The 24450-nt window shown below is 39.5% G+C and overlaps 1 protein-coding gene across 1 annotated transcript in view; it reads right to left on the reverse strand.

The window, feature by feature from the left end:
* Nucleotides 1–24450, reverse strand: part of LOC148402856 (receptor tyrosine-protein kinase erbB-4-like) — a 114742-nt gene that overhangs the window by 43350 nt on the left and 46942 nt on the right. Inside the window, exons 2-3 of the mRNA XM_088369874.1 lie at nucleotides 21779–21930; nucleotides 9245–9431 (exon numbers count right to left, since the gene is read on the reverse strand). Of these exons, the coding sequence (XP_088226000.1) occupies nucleotides 9245–9431; nucleotides 21779–21930 (339 nt within the window). The remainder of the gene's footprint in view (nucleotides 1–9244; nucleotides 9432–21778; nucleotides 21931–24450) is intronic.

Below are 24450 nucleotides of genomic sequence, written 5' to 3' on the forward strand. Positions count from 1 at the left end.
TTCCCAGACTGTTATTTAACCTAGTTTAGGGATTTAGATGCAATCACCTCTCATCCTCTTCAGCTAGGATCTGAAATACCGCCAGATTCTATACCTGCACACACACACACTTAACGTAGTTCATATAAAACGTAACAATGTTCTTAAGATTAGAGCTGGATTAGCTGACGGGTATGATTATCTCCCCGGGCTGATTATTACCACCAAGAGAGTTGGGTGCACGACTCACACACACACACAGGAAGCTAATCATCAACATCCGACATGATGATTAAAGAAGCGGGGACTCGGTGAAGGCACGGACATCTATTCAAAGCCCTCTTAGAGGTGACATGTCGCTCTGTCTGCCCGCAGCCGCGGCCTCGTGTAATCATGTTCCCGTCAAAATGGACAATTTATCGGGGGTGTTTTACATTTCTGGCTGGGGAGGGGGGGAGGGAAAAAAAACGTGCAGTGGTTCAGCTTTATTCTAATCAAGACGTGCAGTAATGGCGGGTACATCCGTCATAAAATGTAAGCCTGACTAAGGTAAACAGAAGATTAGCAGGTAAGGCGGCATATTTTTAGACTAATTCAGTGAAATTTGATTTTTCCCCGGCCATCTAATGAGGTCTCACGCCACAGTGGCTGGGAATCATCGCACCCTCCCACGACTTCCGATGCCCGCCCGCTGAGCTTCGATCTTGCTATCAGGCTGGTGATCAACACCCAGACACCCGCTTGCCGCCATCTCACCCCCCCCGCCCCGCCCCGGTGGTCATCCACACTCGTGTGATTCACAAGGCGGCTGTAAAAGTGTAGGAGAAATAAGGGGGGGTGGCAGAAAGGGGAGGGGTGAGCACAGAAAGGGAACACTGATATGAGGAACGCGGGAAGGGGTTATTGCTCAAGCTCTGAAAATCGATTCTGATAAGAAATTGTGTGTAACGTAATAAACCTTCACCGTGCAGAATTTTACTAGTACTCTTTTGCGATGGTTGCGAGGTCAGATGGTTAGTTCAAAGACGGTCTGCGAATTGCAGCTCTGCATGTTAAACTCATCTGCTGCTTTTTTTTTTTTTTACTCGTCGCTTATTGGTTTCAAGCTGGGGCATCACTTGTAAAAAGATAAAATAAAAAATAATAGATCTCAGGCCCCAATAATGTCAATCCTGAAAATTGAAAATGGCATTTTTTAGGGCTCATGATGAAAATTGTTATTTCACACCACAAATGGCATTTCATAAATATATTTTAAATAAAACTATATGGACAATCTATTCAGCTCCAAAAGCAACAACAACAGGTGACTTTTGCAACAATAATAGCAAAGTTCCACCCAAAAAAAAAAGGGAATCAGTAAATTTGGGAAATAGCAAACTGCAACAAGTTTTACTGTTATTCAAAAATAAAAACAATATGTTAAAAAAATAAAATAAATTCAGCAAAAAGTCTAAAAGCTAGCCAACAGCATTTTAGGATAGTTTTAGAACCGAATATCAAGGAACGTCTTTCACCAAACTTTGCTCCGTAGCCAATTATGCTCATTTTCCGCTCATTCAGCGGCGCAAAGAGCCGCTATTGCAAAGTCGTTTGTGGACGATGATTGAGCCGCCAGCCGCCGCTAACCGTGATGCTCTGCGGGGAGCTCGCTGATGAGCTTTCATCAATGCTGCTCGCCACTTGTCCCACATCTCTTCCTCGGCCTAATTACGCTGATGAATAAAGCCGTGATAGCGATCCGTCCTCGGCTGATGAGTCCGCGTCTCTACGCTTTGCCGCCATTGTCTGGTAGGAAGTGACACACAGCTGAGTTGCCTGAACGTCGACAAGGATCAGAAGGAGAACAGAGAAGTGGAGTTGGTCTTTTCTTCTTCTTTCTTTTTCGCAAAAGCAGGTACAGTAGACCCTTCAAGCCTATTAGGACGGCTAAAAAAAAAAAATCCACTTATACTCACTTTTACATTTTACGCCAAGCCATCATTAGCAAGGATCCATCTACCAATCCATCCATCCGTCCGTCTGCGCGTCCATCCATCCATCCATCCATCCATCCATCCATCCATCCATCCATCCATCCATCCATCCATCCATCTTCCGTCCACCAATCCATCTACCAATCCATCTACCAATCCATCCATCGATCCATCGATCCATCCATCCATCCATCCATCCATCCATCCATCCATCCATCCATCCATCCATCCATCCATCCATCCATCCATCCATCCATCCGCCAATCCATCCATTCATCCATCTTCCGTCCACCAATCCATCTACCAATCCATCCATCCATCCATCCATCCATCCATCCATCCATCCATCCATCCATCCATCCATCCATCCATCCATCCATCTATCCATCCATCCATCCATCCATCCATCCATCCATCCATCCATCCATCCATCCATCCTTCGGAGTGACCGCCTTTCAGCAGCTGGTCCGTCCGTCCGTCCGTCCTCCATCTTTCAGGTTTTCCCTTTGAACCTTGCACACGTGACGCAAGAGGAGAACAAGAGGAATAATACAGCGTTGGATGCCGTCTCTGTTTTAAAAATCTTTTTCATCCTCCACTGTTGGAATGGTCTCTTTGTAGGTTTTGACTCCAAATGGAAGGAAAACAAAGACATTCCCTGCAGGCATTTGGATTTCTAAATAAATGGGATGTGCCATTTTGGGTAAATATCTGCATGATTAGACCATGCACATGCAATGTATTAAAAATAATAAAAATACATAACTTAAATGTAACTGTGAGCAATACAAACTCCAAAGTACAAATTCTGCCTCGACAAAGATATTATTCACTTCTGACACGGAACGTTATTATTTTTACAATATATTTATGATTGAATTTGCCAGTGATGTATCATTTACACTGCAGGAGACATTTCTGATTTCAAATTTTCCTCTTTCAAGGCCACTAGAGCTTACTCGCCTGTGTAGGCGTAACTATAAAAGTTATATTTGTAGAGCTTTGGAAAAATATCGATTTACTAACTTGTATATAATGATAGACAACGATTACAGCTCAAGGTATTCGAGTGCTTAACAAGTGCTGCGTCTCTGAGGAACCCAAGTGTGGAACTGTGAAGCACTCCACTGTGTGATGCCTCGGAGCATCTTTGCTCAGACGAGCACGGAGGGAGAAGAAGAAAAAAAAAACAGTTGCGAAAGAAAGCACATGATGTGAAAATGACTTCTCTGATCTTATGAATCACACTTTTGACAGGAGACCACACATAAGCCGCCGCTGGGCAATGCAAAAAAAAAATCCGATAAAAGTGACGAATCAGCTAAAACAGCCCAAGAGCAGAGCAAGAGCAAATGAACTGTCAGCCAACCGCACGTACGTTCTCGACGATGCGTTTTTATAAACGTCACCATCTTTGCGAGCGAAGAGTGGAGGAAAAACTTATCTGATCCACACACAGAGAAGGTGAGTCTCTGGAGTCCCATTTCCTCACTTCTCCATTATTAGCTCTGCCAGCCAAAGAGATATTGTGCTCAGTGACAAATGGGAGCAGAGCTGCGAGGCACAGACAACGCGGGGGTGGTCCACCCCCCCCATCCTCGCCCATCCCACCTTATCCACCAATTCACTGCGCATCCACTACCTCCTTGATAATTGTGTTTTAAACCCCCTGATTAAATTTCACAGTCTCCAATGATATTGTTTTTGCCATGAATCCTTATGAAAAATGCTTTGTGCAGCGAGTAGTCGGTGTAGGAGGCAGGAGATGACACTTGGTACACGCCAAGCCTTCAGCGGAGGCTAAATTCTTGCCATCAATCTCAGCGTTCTCCTCCGCCCACTTTTGCTGCGTCTTCTCGGCCACTCTTAAAAACAGACATCAACGCTCTTAATATTGTAGGCCTTCTCTTCGTTTTGGTCAATCCCAACACACCCACAGGCGAAGGCAATAATGTCAAACGATTATGTTTGGGTAACCTTGCAATTTTTTGTTTTTTCCACATTAAATCTCGAGCATGGGATCTTCTTGCGTAATCTTTGTCGATGGCCTATTGCAGGGGTGTCAAACTGATTTTTTTTGTGGGCCGCATCATAGTCATAGCTTCTTTCGGACGGCCATTATGACTGTCAACCCAAATAAATATATAAATAATATATTATATACAGTAAAAGCTACAAAACAAACTAACAACTCGTTTTCAAATCAGACGAGTAAAAACTGGTCAAATATTTCAAAAAAACATATTAAAAGTGACGACAATTTGCAATTCTAGTCATGACACACGAATTTGATGCACAATTTGTCATCGCGGGCCACATAAAATGATGTGGCGGGCCGTATCTGGCCCTCGGGCCTTGAGTTTGACACCTGTGCTTTAAATATCAGTGCCGTAAAAGATGCAAAAGTTGGTCAGAAGTAACCTTTGTTACGTTTCTATGTAAAAAAAAATCTCTATTTTTCAAATGTGTCATTTGAGTACATGGAGTACATGCAAAATTTATGTGGCGGGCCGTGTCTGGCCCCCGGGCCTTAGGTTTGACACAATATGATCTAGTATGCAAGGATGGACTCAAAGATGGATCATTCGGTATAGTTTGCTGAAAAGTTTTCAAAAATGACAGAAAATATTCAACGTGCATCCGAGATCGGACAGCAAACACGTTTCCGAAATGGGACAAGGCGTGTCGAATGACACGTTAGCATCGTTTGAATGCCAGCGCGAGTTTAATCAATTCACCGGGCGGCGGAGAAAATGGCAGGCAACGACAGGTTGGAGATGATTGCGGCTAATTTGGCCACATTTCCCGACAGCCCGCGAGAAAGAGATGCAAGGCGTGCTGGGCTTTACATAACCATCCGAGTGCTTGATATTCCTATTTTGAAATAAATAAAACGATTTTCAACTCTCTTTTAAAAAAGCCCAAGAAGAAAACATTTAAAAAGCGCACTGAGGCTTTTTGTTGCCTTGCATTTTTCCTTTGTGAGCAAAGAAACGTTTGAAGCCATGAGATATGTCTTAATGATCAGCGCCTTAATGATGACACAAGATCCATTATTAATTCGTTCCAGGCCTCTATTCTCTAAAGGCACCAGCAGCTATTGGTATTGCCCTTCTTCTTTTTTTTCTTCCCCCCCAACTTTGTAAATATATAATGCAACACAGTACTTTGAGGAATTGTGTAAAAAGACAAAAAGTCAAAAACTTTGTTGTCATCATGTTTTCAATAACATCTCGATTATTCTTAAAAGTAATAAAAGGTAAAAACAAATTAAATAAATGAAAATAAATTATTAAATGTATTTGTTTCATTATACATAGTATATACATTATATTATACATTATTATTATTATATATACTAAACTTTGAGGAATTGTGTAAAAAGACAAAAAGGTCAAAACTTTATTGTCATCATGTTTACAATAACCTCTATTATTCTTGAAAGTAATAAAAGGTACAAATAAAATAAATTAAATAAATTATTACATTTATTAGTTTAATTATATATTATACATTATTATTATTATATATAATTTAAATTTATTTATAATTAAATAAAAATAAATGATTGACTTAGTAATCTGGAACATGGTGTTATTATATATATTTTTTTACTTCACGAGGGGACAGACACTTTAGCGACCCGTGCATACAAGTCATCAAAGTACCTCAACAACAAAGCAAGACACATTTTGCAGGCCAAAAAAAACCCCAACATACCATAGCTAAATACTTTCAAACAAAAGTATTAAATGACAGTTTGCTGAGCGGCGATAACTGCAATCCATGCAAATTGGATCCAAACATGCTTTCTGCAAGCTCCATCAGGGACGGAATTCAGAGTGGGACAAAGCTGCACTGAAGTTGTTGTTGTGTTGTAAATAGCACAGAATATATTGAAGTCCACGTCCCCGCTGGGAAACAGCATAACAAACAACAAACACTCAAATGTGTACACGATGAGTGTGGAGACAGCGAGAATTATCCGCCTGCCTAATAATGAGCCAAAGATGTCGAAACAGCAAGCAAATTCGTAGATCTGTCCGACTGATACGAAAGAAATCGACTATTTATACCTCAGGATTTGAAGAATCGTTGTGTCACTCAAAGCGAGCCAATTTGTCTGATAAGAACTCAAACTCAGACATTACACAGATTCCAAGAATCACCGAACTTGTGACAATTGATGAAATGATAACCTTGAGAACACGGACAGAAAGATTGTTCTTTGATTCGCAGTTCTCAATTACGAGAAAAAAAGAAAGAAAATGGAGATCAGTGTTCATTTGTACTATAATTACCTTCAGCAAAAACGATTAGATTTTAATTATGTCGGTGCGTTTGTGTGTTCGACGTACGTGATTAAAACGAGCAAATATTGTGACTGTGTCGAGGGACTGAAGTTGAGACGTCAAACAAAGTTTAACGTGGCTCTAATCCAGACTGCATCTGGCTGTAATTTCAAGTTTGAAAAAGAAAATCTATTTAATTTGATAAGAGACCTATACATCTTGTTATTTAATTGTGCTATCAAATCCTGCGAGGGTTGCGACGACATCGAGCCAGAACACTGCCTTTAACTTTTGGCTTTGAAAACAAAATGTACCAAGACGAGGACTGGCACTGAAAAAGATCCAATAGATGTAAATGGAGATGCGACGATTAATCGATAATGATTTTTTGATATTAAAAAAAATCATCAATTAATCCTTAAGATAGCTTTGTTAACGGATCACAATGAACAGCGTCAAAATAAAACATTTGTGTTTTCTTTTTTACAATAATAAGCATTTTTGCCGATTTCCAACATGTTACAAAATAAAAAACAGTAACTGAATCAACGTTATTTCAAATTCTTAGTGTAAAAACACTAATAAATTTTTAATAAATAAGAATTTAAAATGTGTTTTTTATCAGATTCATCAATGAATTGACAAAATAATCAACAGATTAATTGATTATTTAATCAATCTAAAATGTTTTTTTAATCGGATTCATCGATTAATTGACAAAATAATCAACAGAATAATCGATCATTTAATCAGTCATTAGTTGCAGATCCAGACGGAAACAAAGCATTTATTTATCTAAAATATGTTTTTTTAATTGGATTCATCGATTAATTGACAAAATAATCAACCGAATAATCGATTATTTAATCAGTCATTAGTTGCAGATCCAGATGGAAACATAAAGCATTTATTTATCCAAAATGTGTTTTTTTTATAAGATTCATCGATTAATTGACAAAATAATCAACAGATTTAATCATGAATCAATCGTTAGTTGCAGCTCCAGATGGAAACATAAAACAGAATAATAAAACAGACAAATGCGCAACTGGACGTCCAGCAGCTTAAAACAAAATAACATGAAAAGCTCGTGAAAGCAGCAAGTCGGTCGCTTTAGTAGATCTTATCAAGGACATGCAATTATAGCACCTAAGATCCTTTGATACCACTTTCAACTTTTCATGTTCAGCCCGCTGAGAAAGAACACCCCAAGTTATATGCGGCGGATGAATCTCGGTTCCTCCCTAAAGTCCCTTGGGACAATATCAAGCTTTTATGAGAAATCCATGGCCATATATATCGGCGCAAAGTTACAACGGGGCAACAAACAGATCAACTTTGTATCGTGAAAAAAGTTTAGGCCTCTCTCGGGCTTTTGCACTTGGCTGAGGTGACAAATGAGGTGTTATCATGGTTTCAAAAAAAAATTATTATTCCATGTTGTAGTCTTTGACTGGGATGTCTGCTCTCTGTAAGCGTGCACTTTGAGTGTTGTCTCAGGAAAAGGTCAAGTAGACCTTTAGCTGTGTCCACGCACGCCTGATCGCTCTTTCTCACCAGCCGCCGTGAACATTATCGGCTGGTGGTTCTTTTTTTTTTTTTTTTGCTGGCTAGGCTGCTCTTTTTTGAATTTGAAATCAGCGATGTGCTTTTTTAACTCATTCAGTGCCATTGACGGTTATAAAACTGGGTTGGCAGTGAATGAGTCGAAATTTGGGATTATTTTGATTTCCGCATAAAATGTGTTCTGGTCTTCGTATAATTTGCTTACAGTAACGTCAAACTATTTTTTTGTGTCATGAATTTTCTTCACCTCTGAGAATTCTGCATTTTTTTTTTTTTTTTTTTACAAGATGGCTCCTCTTAGGCAGCGTAGCAACCGTGCCATTGACAGTTATAGACGTGAAACTGGGTTGGCAATGAATGAGTTAAAATAAATCCTGAAATACAAACTCTGACCAACACAATGATTGTTAAATAGAAAAAAGAAAATTGGTCAGTAATCCATTGTGTGATGAAAAATAATATTTTTTCAACGTTATCGTCCTTTTGCTGTATCCGGCGTGGATTTAGAAGTTGACACAAAGACAAGCTGCTTTTCCAACAAGTTGTTGAAATTTCTGGCAACTTTGTCGAACACTTTTATTCCTTGGCTGCACTTTGGAGGACAAGCATGCTTGGAAGTGAATTTCCAATTGGCCACAACTTGACACGCTCTAGGATGTTGTTCTGTTCTGACTGGAAGAACACCACCGCAACAGATTTCAATCAAATGTCCCAAAGTCTGCAGAGATTGATGCCAAAAAAAACAACTTTATGTTTGGTTCACACAATCTGGAGCTGGTTGATGACTTTTACGGAGAATTTCTCTCTTGTCTTGAACGTGTGTTAATTAATTTCAAAAGTATGATAAAGGATAATATTGGCTTGCAGCAGCACATCGAAAAGGAGATGAGCTGATTGCGAGTTCACGGCCACAAATTGGTATGGCGAAATAACGCAAATACAATTAAAAAGCAAAGTGCGCGTGCGTACGCCCATACTAAACCCAAAACATCCATTTACGAGCACACTCAGCAAGAGCGGAACAATTTTGAGTGCATAAACAGAAATTTAATTAAAAGGGAAAATAAGGCTTTTCACACATATTTGATCTTTCCATACAAAAAAAATTAATTTGGTAGCAATGACGTGACATCAAACTCTGAGCGCTAATTTTGCGCTTATTAAATATGCATAAGTCAAACACAAGCGGGGGAATTGTGACATTTTTCAAATGAGCAAAAACAAAAATATATTTGTAGTTTGATGGCAACATGAATCAGCAGAGGAGATTTCAATTTCACCATCTGGCGTGAACCAAATTGTGACTCATGAAGATAATTTGATGTTCTTTCTATCCGTTGCAACTTTGTTTTGATTGACAAGGCTTTGTTTGTGATGATCAGATTATGTTAAGATCATTTGTGCAGTATTTCTGAATATGACGTCACCTACCTGTTAGGTTCCGAAGGCCCAGCTGCCTCAATCCGTAGTATCCATCCCGCCTGTAGTTGAGGAAGATGGCAAGCGAATAGCGGCCTTCGTACAGCTTGGTGCCTCTGATGATCCGTAGATTTTCCAGCGGGAGGTAGTCAAACTGGTTGAGAGCCACCAGCACGTAACCAGTCACCTCTCTGATGGACTGCAATGAAGAAATGGAGTCAATGAGCTCTGACATTTTTATAGAAGGTACATTTAAAAAGTGGGAACCACGTGTTAATTTGGCAAAATGAATGTGATTTTTTAAAATATTATTTTTATTTTATATTTTATTATATTATGTGTTTTATTATTTATCATATATTTTATATTATATATATTTTAAATATTATTTGATTTTATATTATTTTTTTATTCCGAATACTCAAATATTCCTGCTGCTTCCTGTTTGTTTGCAGACAAATTCTTTTTTTTATATTATTTTGAATTTATATTTATTACATTATACATTTTATTATTTATCATATATTTCATTTTATATATTTTTTACATATTATTTTTTTTATTCCGAATATTCAAATATGTTTGTTCTCAGACAAATTCTTTGCATAAAATGAAATTGAGGAAGCAAAATAAACACGGAGAAAAAAAAAAAGCCATTCAAAAAGAAATGAGAAGAAGCATAGCTTTACTTTGGTTAACTCGTGTCTTTTTTTTTTTTTTGGATGCATCTCCAAACGATTTATCTCCCTCCCCATTTTACAGCATGAACTACTTTCTTTCAAACCCATATAAAAGTGTGCTCGATTTTTCTGACCGATTCCCGTGACATTGAAAAGTCTCCGGAAACACCTCTTCCGCGCTTGCGTGCAAATTCCCAGGTGACTAATGATGGGTTTGTCACCAGCCTGGCCTGGGAGAAGGCGTGCAGCAGAAAAATGCACGAGTGCAGTCGACTGATAGTTAAGCGCTTGAGGATAATAGCAGGTGTCCCATACAAGCGGCCATAATGTGGCTCACTGCCAGGACCGGCGGTCGGGGCTATTGTAGCACAAACACAAAAGGAAGCAAAACACAAAGTGGAGGTGCTTATTAGCAAGATTACAGCACGTCAATCATCTAGAGGAAAAAGAACAACATCATAAAATAGCAGCATTCATTTCACTGGAGAATTTGATTAGCATACTTATTACAGTGCCTATTGTGAGAAAGTGAAAAAGAAATGTTGGAGAGCAAACAAAGTTGTGGCGTCTTTAAAAAAAAAATAAAAACATTACGTTCTTGCAGGGGTTTCTTGATTCCGCCCCCTGGTAGGAAGTCATTCCCTGCCATTACTTTGACCCCCACTGTGGCCTTGTGTTCACTGCTGGGGGATTGCTGAGCTCAGCCAGCTATCATTAAGTTCCTTCGAAGCCCTCCGGGTCCCCACTGAGGCTTCGTCGCCACCCGACCCGGCTGCTCCCACTGTGCGCCCTTCTCCCGGCCGGCCCCCAAGTCCAGACAACACACACACACACAAAAAAAAAAGAAGATCCCTTGTTGCATAGCAACGTGGGAAAAAGTCTTCAAGTGGGAGCAAGGGAAAGCAAACAAAAACAAAAAAAAAAGCTTTTTTTGTAATTTAATTAAAAGGATTATTCTGCCCATATCTTTGATGTAATTTAATTCTCCGCCGGGATTAAATATACTTGCGAATATGTAGATCAAAGATTTCTCGACCGATAGGGTTTGGTCGGGAAGCATTAGAAGTATTGGGGGGGGGGGTGATTGTGATTTTTTTTGGCCCGCTTGTGTAGCAAAATGTTTTTTCAGCAGGTCAAGCAGCATGATCCAAAAAGTCTGTTTTAAAAAAGTGCAAAAGACACTTGCTGTTCAGACTCTTTAACCTCCGCAGGTATACGATAGCAAAACAAAAAGCTCATTTTCCGACATCAGATATGCCGTGAATACAATGTCATCCAAGGTTGAACTTTTGTAGGAACTCTCAAGCAGCCCGACTATTTCCATCATCTCCACCGAAGAAAAAAAAACAAAAAAAACACACTGCCAAGCATCGCTCTTGTGTCAGATTTTGAGTGTGTACTTCAGTACTCCAAGGGCTTTTTTGTGTTTTATTTTTTTTCACCCCTGTTGAGGATTGCTGCCATCCAAAAGGAGAACTTTAGCAGAATAGCTCACTCGGTCGAGTATGCAGCCAACATTTTACGAACCAGAATTTGGCAGAGAAGACCAAGACCATCTTCTAATGAAAAGACAGAAGACAGGACAGCCAGGTCCTTTTATTATTTATATATTATATTATAAATATTATATGAAATAATATAATATAATATAATATAATATAATATAATATAATATAATATAATATAATATAATATAATATAATATAATATAATATAATATAATTACTTGTACACTGCTGTGACAAGTAAATTTACCTGATGTGGGATGAATAAAGTTCTATCATCATCATCAATAAAATAAAATAAAATAAAATAAAATAAAATAAAATAATATTTTAATTATAAAATAATATAATTACTTGTACGCTGCTGTGACAAGTAAATTTACCCACTGTGGGATGAATAAAGTTCTATAATCATCAATAAAATAAAATAAAATAAAATAAAATAAAATAAAATTTTCGTCCTTCCTGCCAGCTCACCTGGATAAATTTGCTTTTATGACATGATTGGTGTCATTAAGCCAAATTTCCAGTTTGCCTTGAAGTGATCTTGTTAACAATGCCGCCATTTTGCTCAGAGGCAAACGGACCAGAGGTAAAGAAGCTGTCTGACAGCCTCTCAAGAAATCACACTATCATCCCTTGCAGTCACTTAAAGTAGCTCACCTCACGAGGATTCACAAACACAAATTAGCAATAACTTATGCAAGCAAACTGAATAAAACGCTCGTTTCAGGCGACTTTTTCCCAGGCAGCTTGGGAGGCACCTCGCCAGTGAATATGCAAACAAATGTCTGCCTTCTCTTCTCGTGAACTGCCTCGGGGTAGCACCCGGGATTTTCAGACGACGCCTTCATAACATCATTTCAAAAACATTTGGCAAAACCACGCTCGCGTACGATTATATTTTATTGACTGAGAAAGCGTCAAGTCGGAAAACAAGGATGTTAGTGTGAGAAAAGATTATAGTTTATCTCCTCGCATTCTTATTTTACTCAAGTCAGAAGCGCACGGGGGAAAATAATGAGGTACTTAAGGCCGGCTCGCTACGACGGCGCTACAATAACAAAAAACACCTTGCGGCCTTATTGGTACTTGATAACGAGATGCTGGCGGTGAAGATTTTTCCGCAAAGTCGCAAAATTGAGCAAAGTTTAAGGACGCTGAGGCGGGAAAAATCACGTTTTTAAGTAGAATTAATTGCACACCTGCATCTGTCATCCGGATGAGTGGAAGAGTAAACATAGAGGACGGGGGGAAGAAAAAAAAAAAGCAGGTAGGTCTGGGAAAAAAAATGGATGGATAAAGGGCTAAAATCCATCGGGCTGGGGAAAATCTAATAACGCGGTTACAATACAAGAAGATGGGACACATATTATGGTGATTACTGCTCATTTCCATACATATAGAGCACTCACTCCGCCAGTGAGTCAAGGAGAGTGCAGTGGCGCATGTCAGCACAGACTCGCAACAGTTTGAGCCCACCCCATTGGCGGCGGTGCAACCTGAATCCTCCACGTGGCGGCAAAGTCAATGGGCGGGCGGGGACCTGTTTACCAATCGGTCTCAATGGGCTGCGTAAGAGCGCTATGCACCTCTTCACCTCATGGGGCTATTTGGCTGCTAAGTATGCTGAGAGCACTCGGGTGTGACATTCAAGATTTGGAGGAATCCTGTTAAAATACAAAATAAAAAAATAAAAAAATGGCATGCCTTTGAGAGGGCCATTGACTTTGAAAGAAATGAAAAATAGCGCCCGAGAATACGTCACTGTGAAGATCACTTGTCGAGGTGGATGACTTGAGAAAATCTCCCGAATGCTTCCATGCTGAGATGAGCAAAGTTCTTAATTGAAGTACCGTATTTTCTGGACTATAAGGCGTGCCTAAAAACCTAAAATTTTCTCAAAAGCCGACAGTAAAGTTCTTAATTGAAGTACCGTATTTTCCGGACTATAAGGCGTGCCTAAAAACCTAACATTTTCTCAAAAGCCGACAGTGCGCCTTATAGCGCCTTATATGTGGACCAAATTCCTAAATTTAAACTGGCCCGAAACATTGTTTCATGAAATCAATCATAAGTGGCCCGCTGAAGACTATGAATCATGAATCAAAAAGACTGGATCATTATTTTGTGATTATAAAGTCATTTGTTGCGTCTGAAGCTGAAATAAAAAACATAAAATGGAGAATGATTTAATTTGGATTAAAAATCTGACATGATGCATTAATGGTGCGCCTTATAGTCCGGTGCGCCTTGTATAAGGACAAAGTTTTAAAATGGGCCATTCATTGAAGGTGCGCCTTATAGTCCGGTGTGCCTTATAGTCCGGAAAATACGGTAGTAAAATAACATTTTTAACTTTGGACTTAACTGGAGTTTCCCACTAACTCAGGGGTGTCAAACTTATTTTTGAAGCGGGCTTTCCTCTAAGGGCCATTAAGATAAAAATGACTACACATGACAAATATTTTGGGACAGATTTTAGCCGACATCATTGAAGTTAACAGACATGAATGATCTGAATGATCTGAATGATCTGACAGGCCCCCGGGCCTTAACTTTGACCCCAACTTGTGTCTCCATACTTTCGTCCAATTGTTGTCCAAAGTGGCGGTCAGGCAGCATGTTGCGACATTTAATCAAATTTGCAAGACTCTGACTTTGGGTTGACACCCTGCCGGCAATTTTGTGTTTACAAGCGCTGGGCTTCAAGCAGCAGTTGAATTTCTCGCTCCCAACGCTGATACTTATTGTCTCGGACAGGCCGAGCATCAGGCAGAAGATTGTTTTATAAGCGGCTTCTGCGAGGCATCTTGCTTGTCAAGACGCATTCTGCGGTTCAAAAAAACTTCTCAATTGACCAAAAGGGAGTGTGTGATGGGCGTCAACACACTTCCTCAAACGCTGACACGATGACAAAACCTTGTGGACATACACAAGTCACGAGGTGAGGCCAGAGTGGCGATTCTTGTCACATGAGAAAAATAAAAGTGTGAAAAGTTCCAATGAGGAGGTACAAAGCTTAGAAATAGGGATGCAACTAACAATTATTACGATCGTTGTCGATATGTTGCCGATTAATAGAAGAATTGAATAAAAATCACGTTTTAATTTCCAACCCTTATGAAATGTGCATTAATTTATGTTTTCTGAACTTAGAATTTGAAAATGTAATGTTTTGATTTGTAACAAAATAGGCAACAAAAAAAATACTGATTATTGTAAATGCAAATGTTTTATTTTGACTCAACACAAATATAATCAGTCTGCTTTCATGGAGGATGACATATTGTAAATTATCATTATTATGAATAATAATTAATAAAATATTTACAAGATTTGTACACTTTTAAATTAAAATGACTGTCTTAACGATTACCATATTTTCCACACTATAAGGCGCACCGGATTATAAGGCACACCTTCAATGAATGGCCCATTTTAAAACTTTGTCCATATATAAAGCGCACCGGATTATAAGGCGCACATTCAATGAATGGCCCATTTTAAAACTTTGTCCATATATAAAATATATATATTTAGCCCGCGGGCCGGACTTTGGACACGCCTGCTGCAGTGGCTCAATATTGATCCATATATAAGGCGCACCTGACTATAAGGCGCACTGTCGGCTTTTGAGAAAATTGGAGTGTTTTTAGGTGCGCCTTATAGTGCAGAAAATACGGTAATCAATTATTAAAAATCATTCTCCATTAATTTAGTAATCAATAAGCAGTCGATGAATCTGTGCACCGATTGCTACAAGAACTCAAAGTGAAGACCAGCACGGGACACGGCACAGTAGTGTCAGAGGCTAAGTCCGGAATCCAAATGTCGATGTTTCCTCCTAAACGGCCCCGTCGGGAGCTTTGTAAACTGCAAACAAACGCAGCAGCTGTGATGTGAATTAAAACTATCTCCGTGGCGTGTATGTGCATGCTATGCATGCGTGTGGCGTGATTAGGGAGGCCATTTTCCGTCACATGTAGTTGTGACACACGGCACGTTGCGCCGCTGAGCTGCTTCATTACCCCTGAATCAAATCCTAATCGCTGATGGATGTCCCGATTTGTAGCGACACAAGCTACGTGTCTTCGTGTGTGTTTGACTGCAACGCTGGGTGGAGGTGTCAAAGCATTTAGCCAAGATAGTGGTACAATTAAACCAATCAAATACAAGATAGAGAGAACATCTTGCACTTAGAGGATCTATCTATCTATCTATCTATCTATCTATCTATCTATCTATCTATCTATCTATCTATCTATCTATCTATCTATCTATCTATCTATCTATCTATCTATCTATCTATCTATCTATCTATGGACCTCTCTACCTGTGGACCTCTCTACCTATCTACCTATCTACCTATCTACCTATCTACCTATCTACCTATCTATCTATCTATCTATCTATCTATCTATCTATCTATCTATCCTTTTAATCTGGAGCAATGTCTTCATCGAAATCGATCGATCGATCGATCGATCTATCGATCTATCTATCTATCTATCTATCTATCGATCGATCGATCGATCGATCGATCGATCGATCGATCGATCGATCGATCGATCGATCGATCGATCGATCTATCTATCTATCTATCTATCTATCTATCTATCTATCTATCGATCTATCGATCTATCGATCGATCGATCGATCTATCTATCTATCTATCTATCTATCTATCTATCTATCTATCTATCTATCTATCTATCTATCTATCTATCTATCTATCTATCTATCTATCCTGACTAATTTCCCATGTTGTCTCATCTTCACAATTTCTTATTTTTCAATCACAGGCAGCTCTCAATTGTTCATGTTAACACAAACAAACAAACACCTATTTTTGCATCATCAAAACCTAAGCAACATGTCAGACACATGTTCCAATTATTTCACAAAAAAATAAACAGGTGCGTTGAGACAGAAGTATCCAGATTGCGTCAGCATCAGATCCACTTGTGATATCATCAGCTTAAGATGATGTCATCTTCTCACGTCAACACAATATCAGTCTACAGCAAAACTAAAATTAGCCTCACGTTTCCAACACTTTTGGAGACGTTAGCTTGAAAAATGGAATCCTTTCGAGGGAATTCACTCTTTAAGAAATGCGCACGGCACGTTAAGTATCCTGCAGCTACGATTTGCAGCTCCAGTCAGGGATTGTGTGCGCTAAACGGGATTGGATGAGTGCTTTAAATGGCCCTCTTGGCGGCGTGCGTCTGCCGCCATCATTTGCCGTGATGTCGCCATCCCGGTAGGCCACTCTGCACTGAGCCCAGCCATTTTCAATTGATTTAGTGCATTAATTAGGGCCCTGTTAGCAAGTGTCATGGACAATATCTTACAATTTGATAAGCAAAAGACGCACCGTGGGATCATCTTGAGGACATGCTAGGGTTTGATTGCGGCCATAGCTTTTCATTTCATGGAAATGCCTTTGTTCGCCAGTGGCACAGAAACGGCAAGACTTTCTTTCCACTTCGAAGAGAGACCGTCTGCTTTCGTCGGAGTGAGGAAGATACGGACATGACGGTGACGAGATAACGACTGCGTACACACGTTTGTTTTTGCCTCGTCTCCCTGACATTGGCAAAACATAACCTGGGATTAAATAACCAACTGGTGTTGGACATTCTGTAGGTTTCTCATTCTGTGCAAAAATGCATAAGGGGGTCAAAAAAATGACCCAGTAAAGTTATTTTTCTGAAATATCTTCATAATAAAAACTTATTTTTTCATATTCCAGGTATTTCTCAAAAGACATGTTTTTGACACAATAGCATTTCAATTTCTTACTTACCTTTTATACATTTTAAACCCTAACCCTAGTTTGAAACCTTGACCCTAATTTGAAACCCTAACCATAGTTTGAAACACTAGTTTGAAACCTTGAACATACTTTGAAACCTTAACCCTAGTTTGAAACCCTAACCCAAGTTTGAAACCCGACTTTGAAACCCTAACCCTAGTTTAAAACCCTTGTTTGACACCCTAACCCTAGTTTGAAACCCACATTAATGCTGACGTTTTGACAGGTTAGCATGTCAAGCTAACGGCTAACGCTGCTGCTAACACCACTTTTTGTGGAATTATTTGTGTTAGCAAAGTCGGATACCTGTTACTAAATAAATAATAATGTGTTGTTGCTTGCTCTTGTTATTTAATGTTGAGTAAATGTGTAGAAATGTTTGTCAAAGCGGAGGTCGTGATGTTTTGACAGGTTAGCATGTCAAGCTAACGGCTAACGCAGCTGCTAACACCACTTTTTGTGGAATTATTTGCGTTAGCAAAGTCGGATAACTGTTACTAAATAAATAATAATTTGTTTTTGCTTGCTCTTGTTATTTAATGTAGAGTAAATGTGTAGAAAAGTTTGTCAAAGCGGAGGTCGTGATGTAGTGTATAGCGTCTGAGCTTTCATTATCTTTAGCACTCAGCTTGTGGCCTTGGACCTACGATGAGAATCCCCATCGTGATGATATACACTAGAACAGCAGGTCCCTCTCGTGTGATATTTCCCATGTTAGTCATGTACTTGTGTTGGCGTTATGACACTTCATCATATACAGACTGCTTTGTATTTTGTATCAAGTCAAGGAAAAAGTAAAACAGGTGTATTGCATTCATTCTTCCAGAAATTTGATATGCAGCGGTGGAGAAATATGAATTATATTTGGGGGAAATTCATTTATGTCAGCAACAGTATCAAAGAAGTGACTTTTTCTAATTTAATTTAATTTATTGATTTGATTTTTCAATTAAAAATCTTTAGGATGGTTTATTTTATTTTTTCTTCCAGGAATTTGATATGCAGCGGTGGAGAAATATGAATTTTGTTTGGGGGAAATTAATTTACGTCAGCAACAGTATCAAAGAAGTGACTTTCTAATTTAATTTAATTTTTTTATTAGATTTTTCAATCAAAAATCTTTAGGATGGTTTATTCTATTTTATTATCTATTTTTTTCATGAGACTAATGGTTTAATGTTTTAAAAAGCTTCCAGAATAAACAATACAATACATTTGAGGCTCAGTAGTGAAGAAATTAGTCTTTTTTTTTTTTTTTTTTTTTTTTATACAAACCTTCGATTACTAAACCATAAGATGCTGGCACGATGGCTCGAGAAAGCAGGGTGCTAATTTAGCTGCCAAAAAGAGCTCGAATAACGCCAAAAACTGGATTTATTACTACCGATAGTTTTTCCAAGCCATCCAAAAACAGACACAGGTCACAATTATGGCATGATTATTTAGTGAAGGGATGTCGTTTTGGTCTTTCATTGTAAATCCTTAAAGTACACCGATTTTTACATCGTCAAATTTGTATTAAAAAAAAAAAAAAAACATGGAGCATTTGGTATGAAGACATCTCCCTCACCGGTTGGCCTCTTCTGAGACACGCACGGACACGAGAACGTCATCCGTCTCTCCACGTCACTCTCGGCCGGTGCTTGCCATAGATAAGCCGATTGAAAAGTGTTGCTGTCTGCCCGCGACACGCCGCGCACCTCGGCGACCGTGTCCTTCATCCCTCTTCACGACTGTTTGTGTTTGCCGACATGAGAGAGGCGGGCGGGCGGGCTCGGGGATGATATGTGTGCACAAGCGTGTGTGTTTGCGGTAATCCACCGACATGGCCGCTCTGAAGGCAACCTTGGCATACTGCCTTCATGCTTGCTAGCTCTGGCTGCCATATTGATCGGAGTTTAATGAAGAGCGCGTCCGCATAGGTGACACCATTAGCCGCTTGGGGGCCACTGGGGCCACTTGGCGCAGCTCCCCGATTCACTTCTGGGAAAATGGGTCATTGTGAGTGACAGGCAGCCGGTGGCCAACTAACGTGGAGAGTGATGCCAGGCGAAGGCTTGGTGATCCCTTTTGATCAGTGGGGAGCTTTTCACATGGCCTTTTCCGAAGGTGGAGGTTTGAGGAGCTCACCCAGCGTCACTACGCACTGCATTGGCCGCCCTGTTGTGTGATTAAATGATTAAAAAAATAAAAGATTTAGGTATGAAGCAATGTCGGTATATACGTACAAAGTGAATTAATTTTTAAATGTATTTTGGATGTAATTTTGTATTTACAAAAAAGTTTGAAATGTTGCTTTTGATTCAGGAATTTGGTTGTGGAAATTGTGAAAATAATTAGCAATGCAGTCATTAAAAAGTTTGAAAAGTTTGAGTGGTTTGACTCAAACGAGAAATGTTGAACGTTTAGGATTAATTTGTCAAATTTCTCATTCTTTGCAGCAGTAGTAGTGGTGAAATTCTTCTTCGTTTTTGTCTGCTTGACTGTATTACACTGCCCTCTAGTGGCTAAAATGCACACATCAGGAAAAGCCATATTGGTAAATGGTAAATATTTTGTATATTGTATCGCACTTTTCTACCTTTGGCACTCAAAGCACTGCACACCTAATTTTTAAGTAAAATTAATTAGATTAAATTAATGAAAGTATTTTTTTAAAATACTTTGCACATAGAGTCAATCTTCAGGAGGACCTGCTCGTATTATCTCATAGAATGACGGGGAAAGAAAACAAATGTGTAGGTGGGCACTATGGAAAAGTCAGATATCTACTTTGAACCTAAAGTGTTCGCTGAGCCGACCCATCCATCTATCTGTCAGCGTTTGTCCCGTCCATTGCTCTCACCCGCTCCATCACTGCGTGGCTGTGACAGAAGCAACCACCGCTTAACCCCCCCCCCCCCCCCCCCATACACACAAACACACTCAAGTTTGTAATTTTATCACAGCTGCTATTTTTGTCTGCAGTTAAACTGCCACCCCAAAATTTCCTCAGGCGGCCCAAGGCTGATAGTGTGTCATTGGAATGAATTTACAATACAATTTATTCATGAACTGACTGTCTATAAAAGGGATATTTGAGTGCTCAGAAAATAATACTTTAGGTACGTCACATTTGGTCAAATGTGATCCTGTTTTTTTATAATAAGCCTCAGCGAGTAATTATGCGTAAACATTTTATTTTTCAATAAAAGTATGTTTGGAAAAACCGAACATTTGATTCTTCCTCATCCAACTGAGATCACAATGTGCTGGTGGACAATAGTTTTCCCCATCTGCCAACTTAATCATCAATTAACTAATGTATAATCTCTAACAAATTAAATAATCCCAACGAAAGAGCCCGTCCTAATCATTTCAAAACAAACTACCAAATAAAGAGGAACTTATTCATAATAAAAACAGGTGAGCATCAAACGGTGGTCTTCAAGTAATAACGGGGGTGTCTCTGCGACAAATAGTTGCCATAGCAACCGTCTAAACTCCAGATATCTGACCCTTCTCGCATCCACTTAACAATCCCCAGATGTCTAATTGTTTCCCTAATGATGCTGAGCCTAATGGGACTGTTTATAGTGTTCATTTTATAGCGCTGGCCCAGTAATTAGACTGCACGCACTTCATTAAACAGCATGAAGTGAGTGGATGGCGCACACATTTATCTGTCCATGGTGCTGAGCTTTGTGATTCACCCACGGTGGCGGCGGCGGCGGCCCCGGTGACTCTGTCCATGGTGTTGAAACGACAGTGGCCTCAAATTGAACTTTACAAGCCATTGTTGTGATTTAAAAGTTGTCACCCGATTGCGCATACCTGGGCCGTTTAATTCCACTTTGTTCATCGTTAACATTTAAAGCAGCTGCTTTAATTAGAATTTGTGGTCGCGCAATCATAATATTTGGGCGGCACTTTTTACACAGGCAATGTACAGACCATTTTTTTATTTTTTATCTGAATAAAATACGAAGCTGGTCCCCGCTCGGAATATTACAACGGATCTTGCCATGGTTTTCAAATCCCTGATTAGATTATATTAAAAGCAGTGAGATTTTGATTTATGATGTCATCTTTCTCCGTTGAAATAAATGACACAGAAAAAATACGCAGTATTCTACTGTATACAAATTTGAATCTTAATACCGCATTAAATCGCAAGTTAACAATTAAAAAAAATGGTTCATATTTTTAATGAATTAATACGTACATATAAAGGGCATTGTGCTACTCGTGGTAAACGCATATCGGCCACAAGGGGCAGTATATTCCATCCATATCATACGTTGCTATGTTGACTTTCTTGCAGCTAGTCGTGACAAAGTGCCCATATTGACATTCAGTCCTGAATGTACAATTTTGAAGGTCGAAGCCATGTTTGCCTCTTACAATATTTATGACATAACAAGTGAGAGCTTTCCCCATTGTACTGTGAACATGTGTCACTGTCCGTGGTGCTGAAACTCATAAATTATGTTTGTGCTTTTCCTCCAGGGAGGCCAACATAATCCAGAAAGTTGATAATAATCAAGAATTGTCTTCCTACTTTGAGGAAAGAGAGGTTCCGGTTGCGATCGATGCTGGTTATCTCCAGATTGCCCATGACAACTTCGCAGTTCTCGTAGACCTTCTTCAGGGTGCGGTACTGCTGATCCAGATCTGAGAGGGTGCTCAGCTTGTTCTCTGTCCCAGGACAAACTGAAAAGAAAAAAATGCACATGAGTTAAAAAAAAAATGGAACAAGTACTTGGTGTGAGCTCCACACTTTGAAAGCCAGACATTCCGGAAAAAAAGAATCTGAATATGAGAGGAAAGAAAGAAGTACAGACTGTCGTGTGGTTGAAGTGGCTCGGATTTCATACAACACCCATAGCTCATAAACTCCTATATTGCTTTATAGATCGTTTGCTCCGCAAAGATTAGTGCGCTGCCCTTTCCTCACTGGGTGATTCTCCATATTGCTGCGGGTACCCGGGCTCCACCCGCAATGGCGGCGAGGGGACCTGGGCTACAGTGATAAATGAGATTTGCTGACCATGCGCGCTGATGAGTTATTAGAGGGGATGATTTCAGATCAGCTACAAAGAAAGTCTGAGAGAGGATATAAAATGGCTCCGATCAATGAAAATGTGCGTGTGTGTGTGTGTGTGACTGAAAGGTGAGCAGATGTGTAATAAACCATTATTGGAACTCACTTTTGTGTGTGCGTGTATGCGAGTGCGTGTGTGTGAGTGTGAAATCATATTTTTCATATCTTTGTCGAAAAAAAATGTCTGTCAAATTTATTTTATTTTTAATTAAAATGAATAAAATAAATAGATTACATATATTATATATATATATATATATATATATAGATATATATATTAGCTTTAAAAAATATATATATATGTATATATACATATGAATATATAATAAATTATATATATATATATAAATATATATATTTTTTTAATTTGTGTTTTAGGTCCAAAAATACAAGTTGTGTTTTCTGCTGTGTTGAGGAAGGTTATCTCCGCGCTCCAAACGATGACCTGAAAATTCCTGAAAATTCCTGGTTGACGGGTCCACCCACTCCAGTGTCATCGCCTTTTCCATTTCTTCCTCCATCTCTTTTATTTTCTCCTTTCATTCTGGTGCTTGTTTCTCACTGTGTTTGAAAGGCTGACACAGCAAGTTGGACAGGAAATGAAAAGAGAAACAGAAAAGGTGATGACCTCACTGGGTTTGAGCTGGAGAAGCTAATTGAGTGGGCGACGGGCAGATGCCGGGGTCAGACGAGCTGCATGTACACGACCCGCGCGAACGGCCGAGATGTTTCCGAACTGAGGCTCAAGATCAGAGGGCGGGTTTGCCGCAAAAGTCACCATTTGGAGAAAATCTTTCCGCTTAAAGTCACTCCATCGCTTCTCGTCGAAACTCTTCAACACACTTTCAAGTTTCATTACAAAATTAGATGAGAAAAAAAAAAGACCCGACACAAATTTCATTCAAGGCACCCTCAGCTGATGGAACAGTAAAACTTTAATCAGGAATATTAAATTTATGATGGCTTGAGTCGTTTTTTTTTAGCGGAGTTCACAACATGTAGCGATTAGCAGCACATTAAATAGAGTCGGCGAATGTGACCCTATAGGTGCTTTTTTTATGGCGGCGTTTAAAAATTCCATGCATTTTTCGAGAATATAACTCGTCTCCTCTGGAGATTAGCAATCTTGCAAACAAAGATTTTTTTTTTATGTAAATTGTCAAACCCGAGGTCTGGGGGCCAGATACGGCCCGCCACATAATTTTACGCGGCCCGTGCAGACAAATTATGCATCGAAAAAAATCGAGATATTGTAGCAATCTTTTTAAAATATTTGAACCATTTTTTTTTTTTTTACTAGTCTCTGATTTCAGAAGTAGTTTACATTCATATTGGCCCTCCGAAGGACACTATTGCCACGATGCGGCCCGCCGCAAAAATGACTTTGACACCCCGCACTCCTTTTGATGCACTTATTCCCTGGACCTTCCACCACAATTTAAAACCAGCACAAGAAGGAGGGGCTTGTCATGATCCTCAGATCTTGTAACCTTTCATCACTTTCTCCTAATAAGGGTGTGTTGGATTCCAGGAGAATATGAGGTGGAATCGTGCCCTGCAGCTGCTATGGAGCCGGCAGGGGTCCAAAGGTGTCAATCATATTCTTCTTCTTCCCTCTTTACAATTTTTTTTAGAAGTATCTCTGATTCCATATGAGCGGCAAGTGTCTGGATTTTTGTTTAGTGAGCAAGGATAGTTTATATTCTGGCAAGAAGGCACCAAGGGCAACCTGGAGTTGTTGTCTTTACTTCTGTGGGTCTTCTGAATACGCCGCTCATCATTCTGGCACTAGCACGTCAGAGCGGCCTTCGGGGCGGATGGCGATGTAGTCGATGAGGTGTCAGAAATTCAAAAGAAGAATACATCGGTGAATCTATTGAACTTCTTTCTTTTTGACAGAAGAGTTTGCCGGCGATGACAAGATGATGTTGGGAACAATTACTCAACAGCGGTGGCAACTAACCACTCTGACATTTAAGTCTCGGAGGAGTTTGGCTTTTGACAGGATGTAAGGCCTCTTTTTTTTTTTTTCATCTTGTGCTGATGAAGCAAAAACCTTCCACGGTTCTTGGCCGTGGATATCCTGGACCCAACGGGCTCCAAGGCAACCTTCCTGTGCTTCTCAACGA

This window comes from Syngnathus floridae, chromosome 2 (genome assembly GCF_059516105.1).
Source record: "Syngnathus floridae isolate MCC-2025c chromosome 2, RoL_Sflo_1.0, whole genome shotgun sequence".
NCBI classification, from domain to species: Eukaryota; Metazoa; Chordata; class Actinopteri; order Syngnathiformes; family Syngnathidae; genus Syngnathus; species Syngnathus floridae.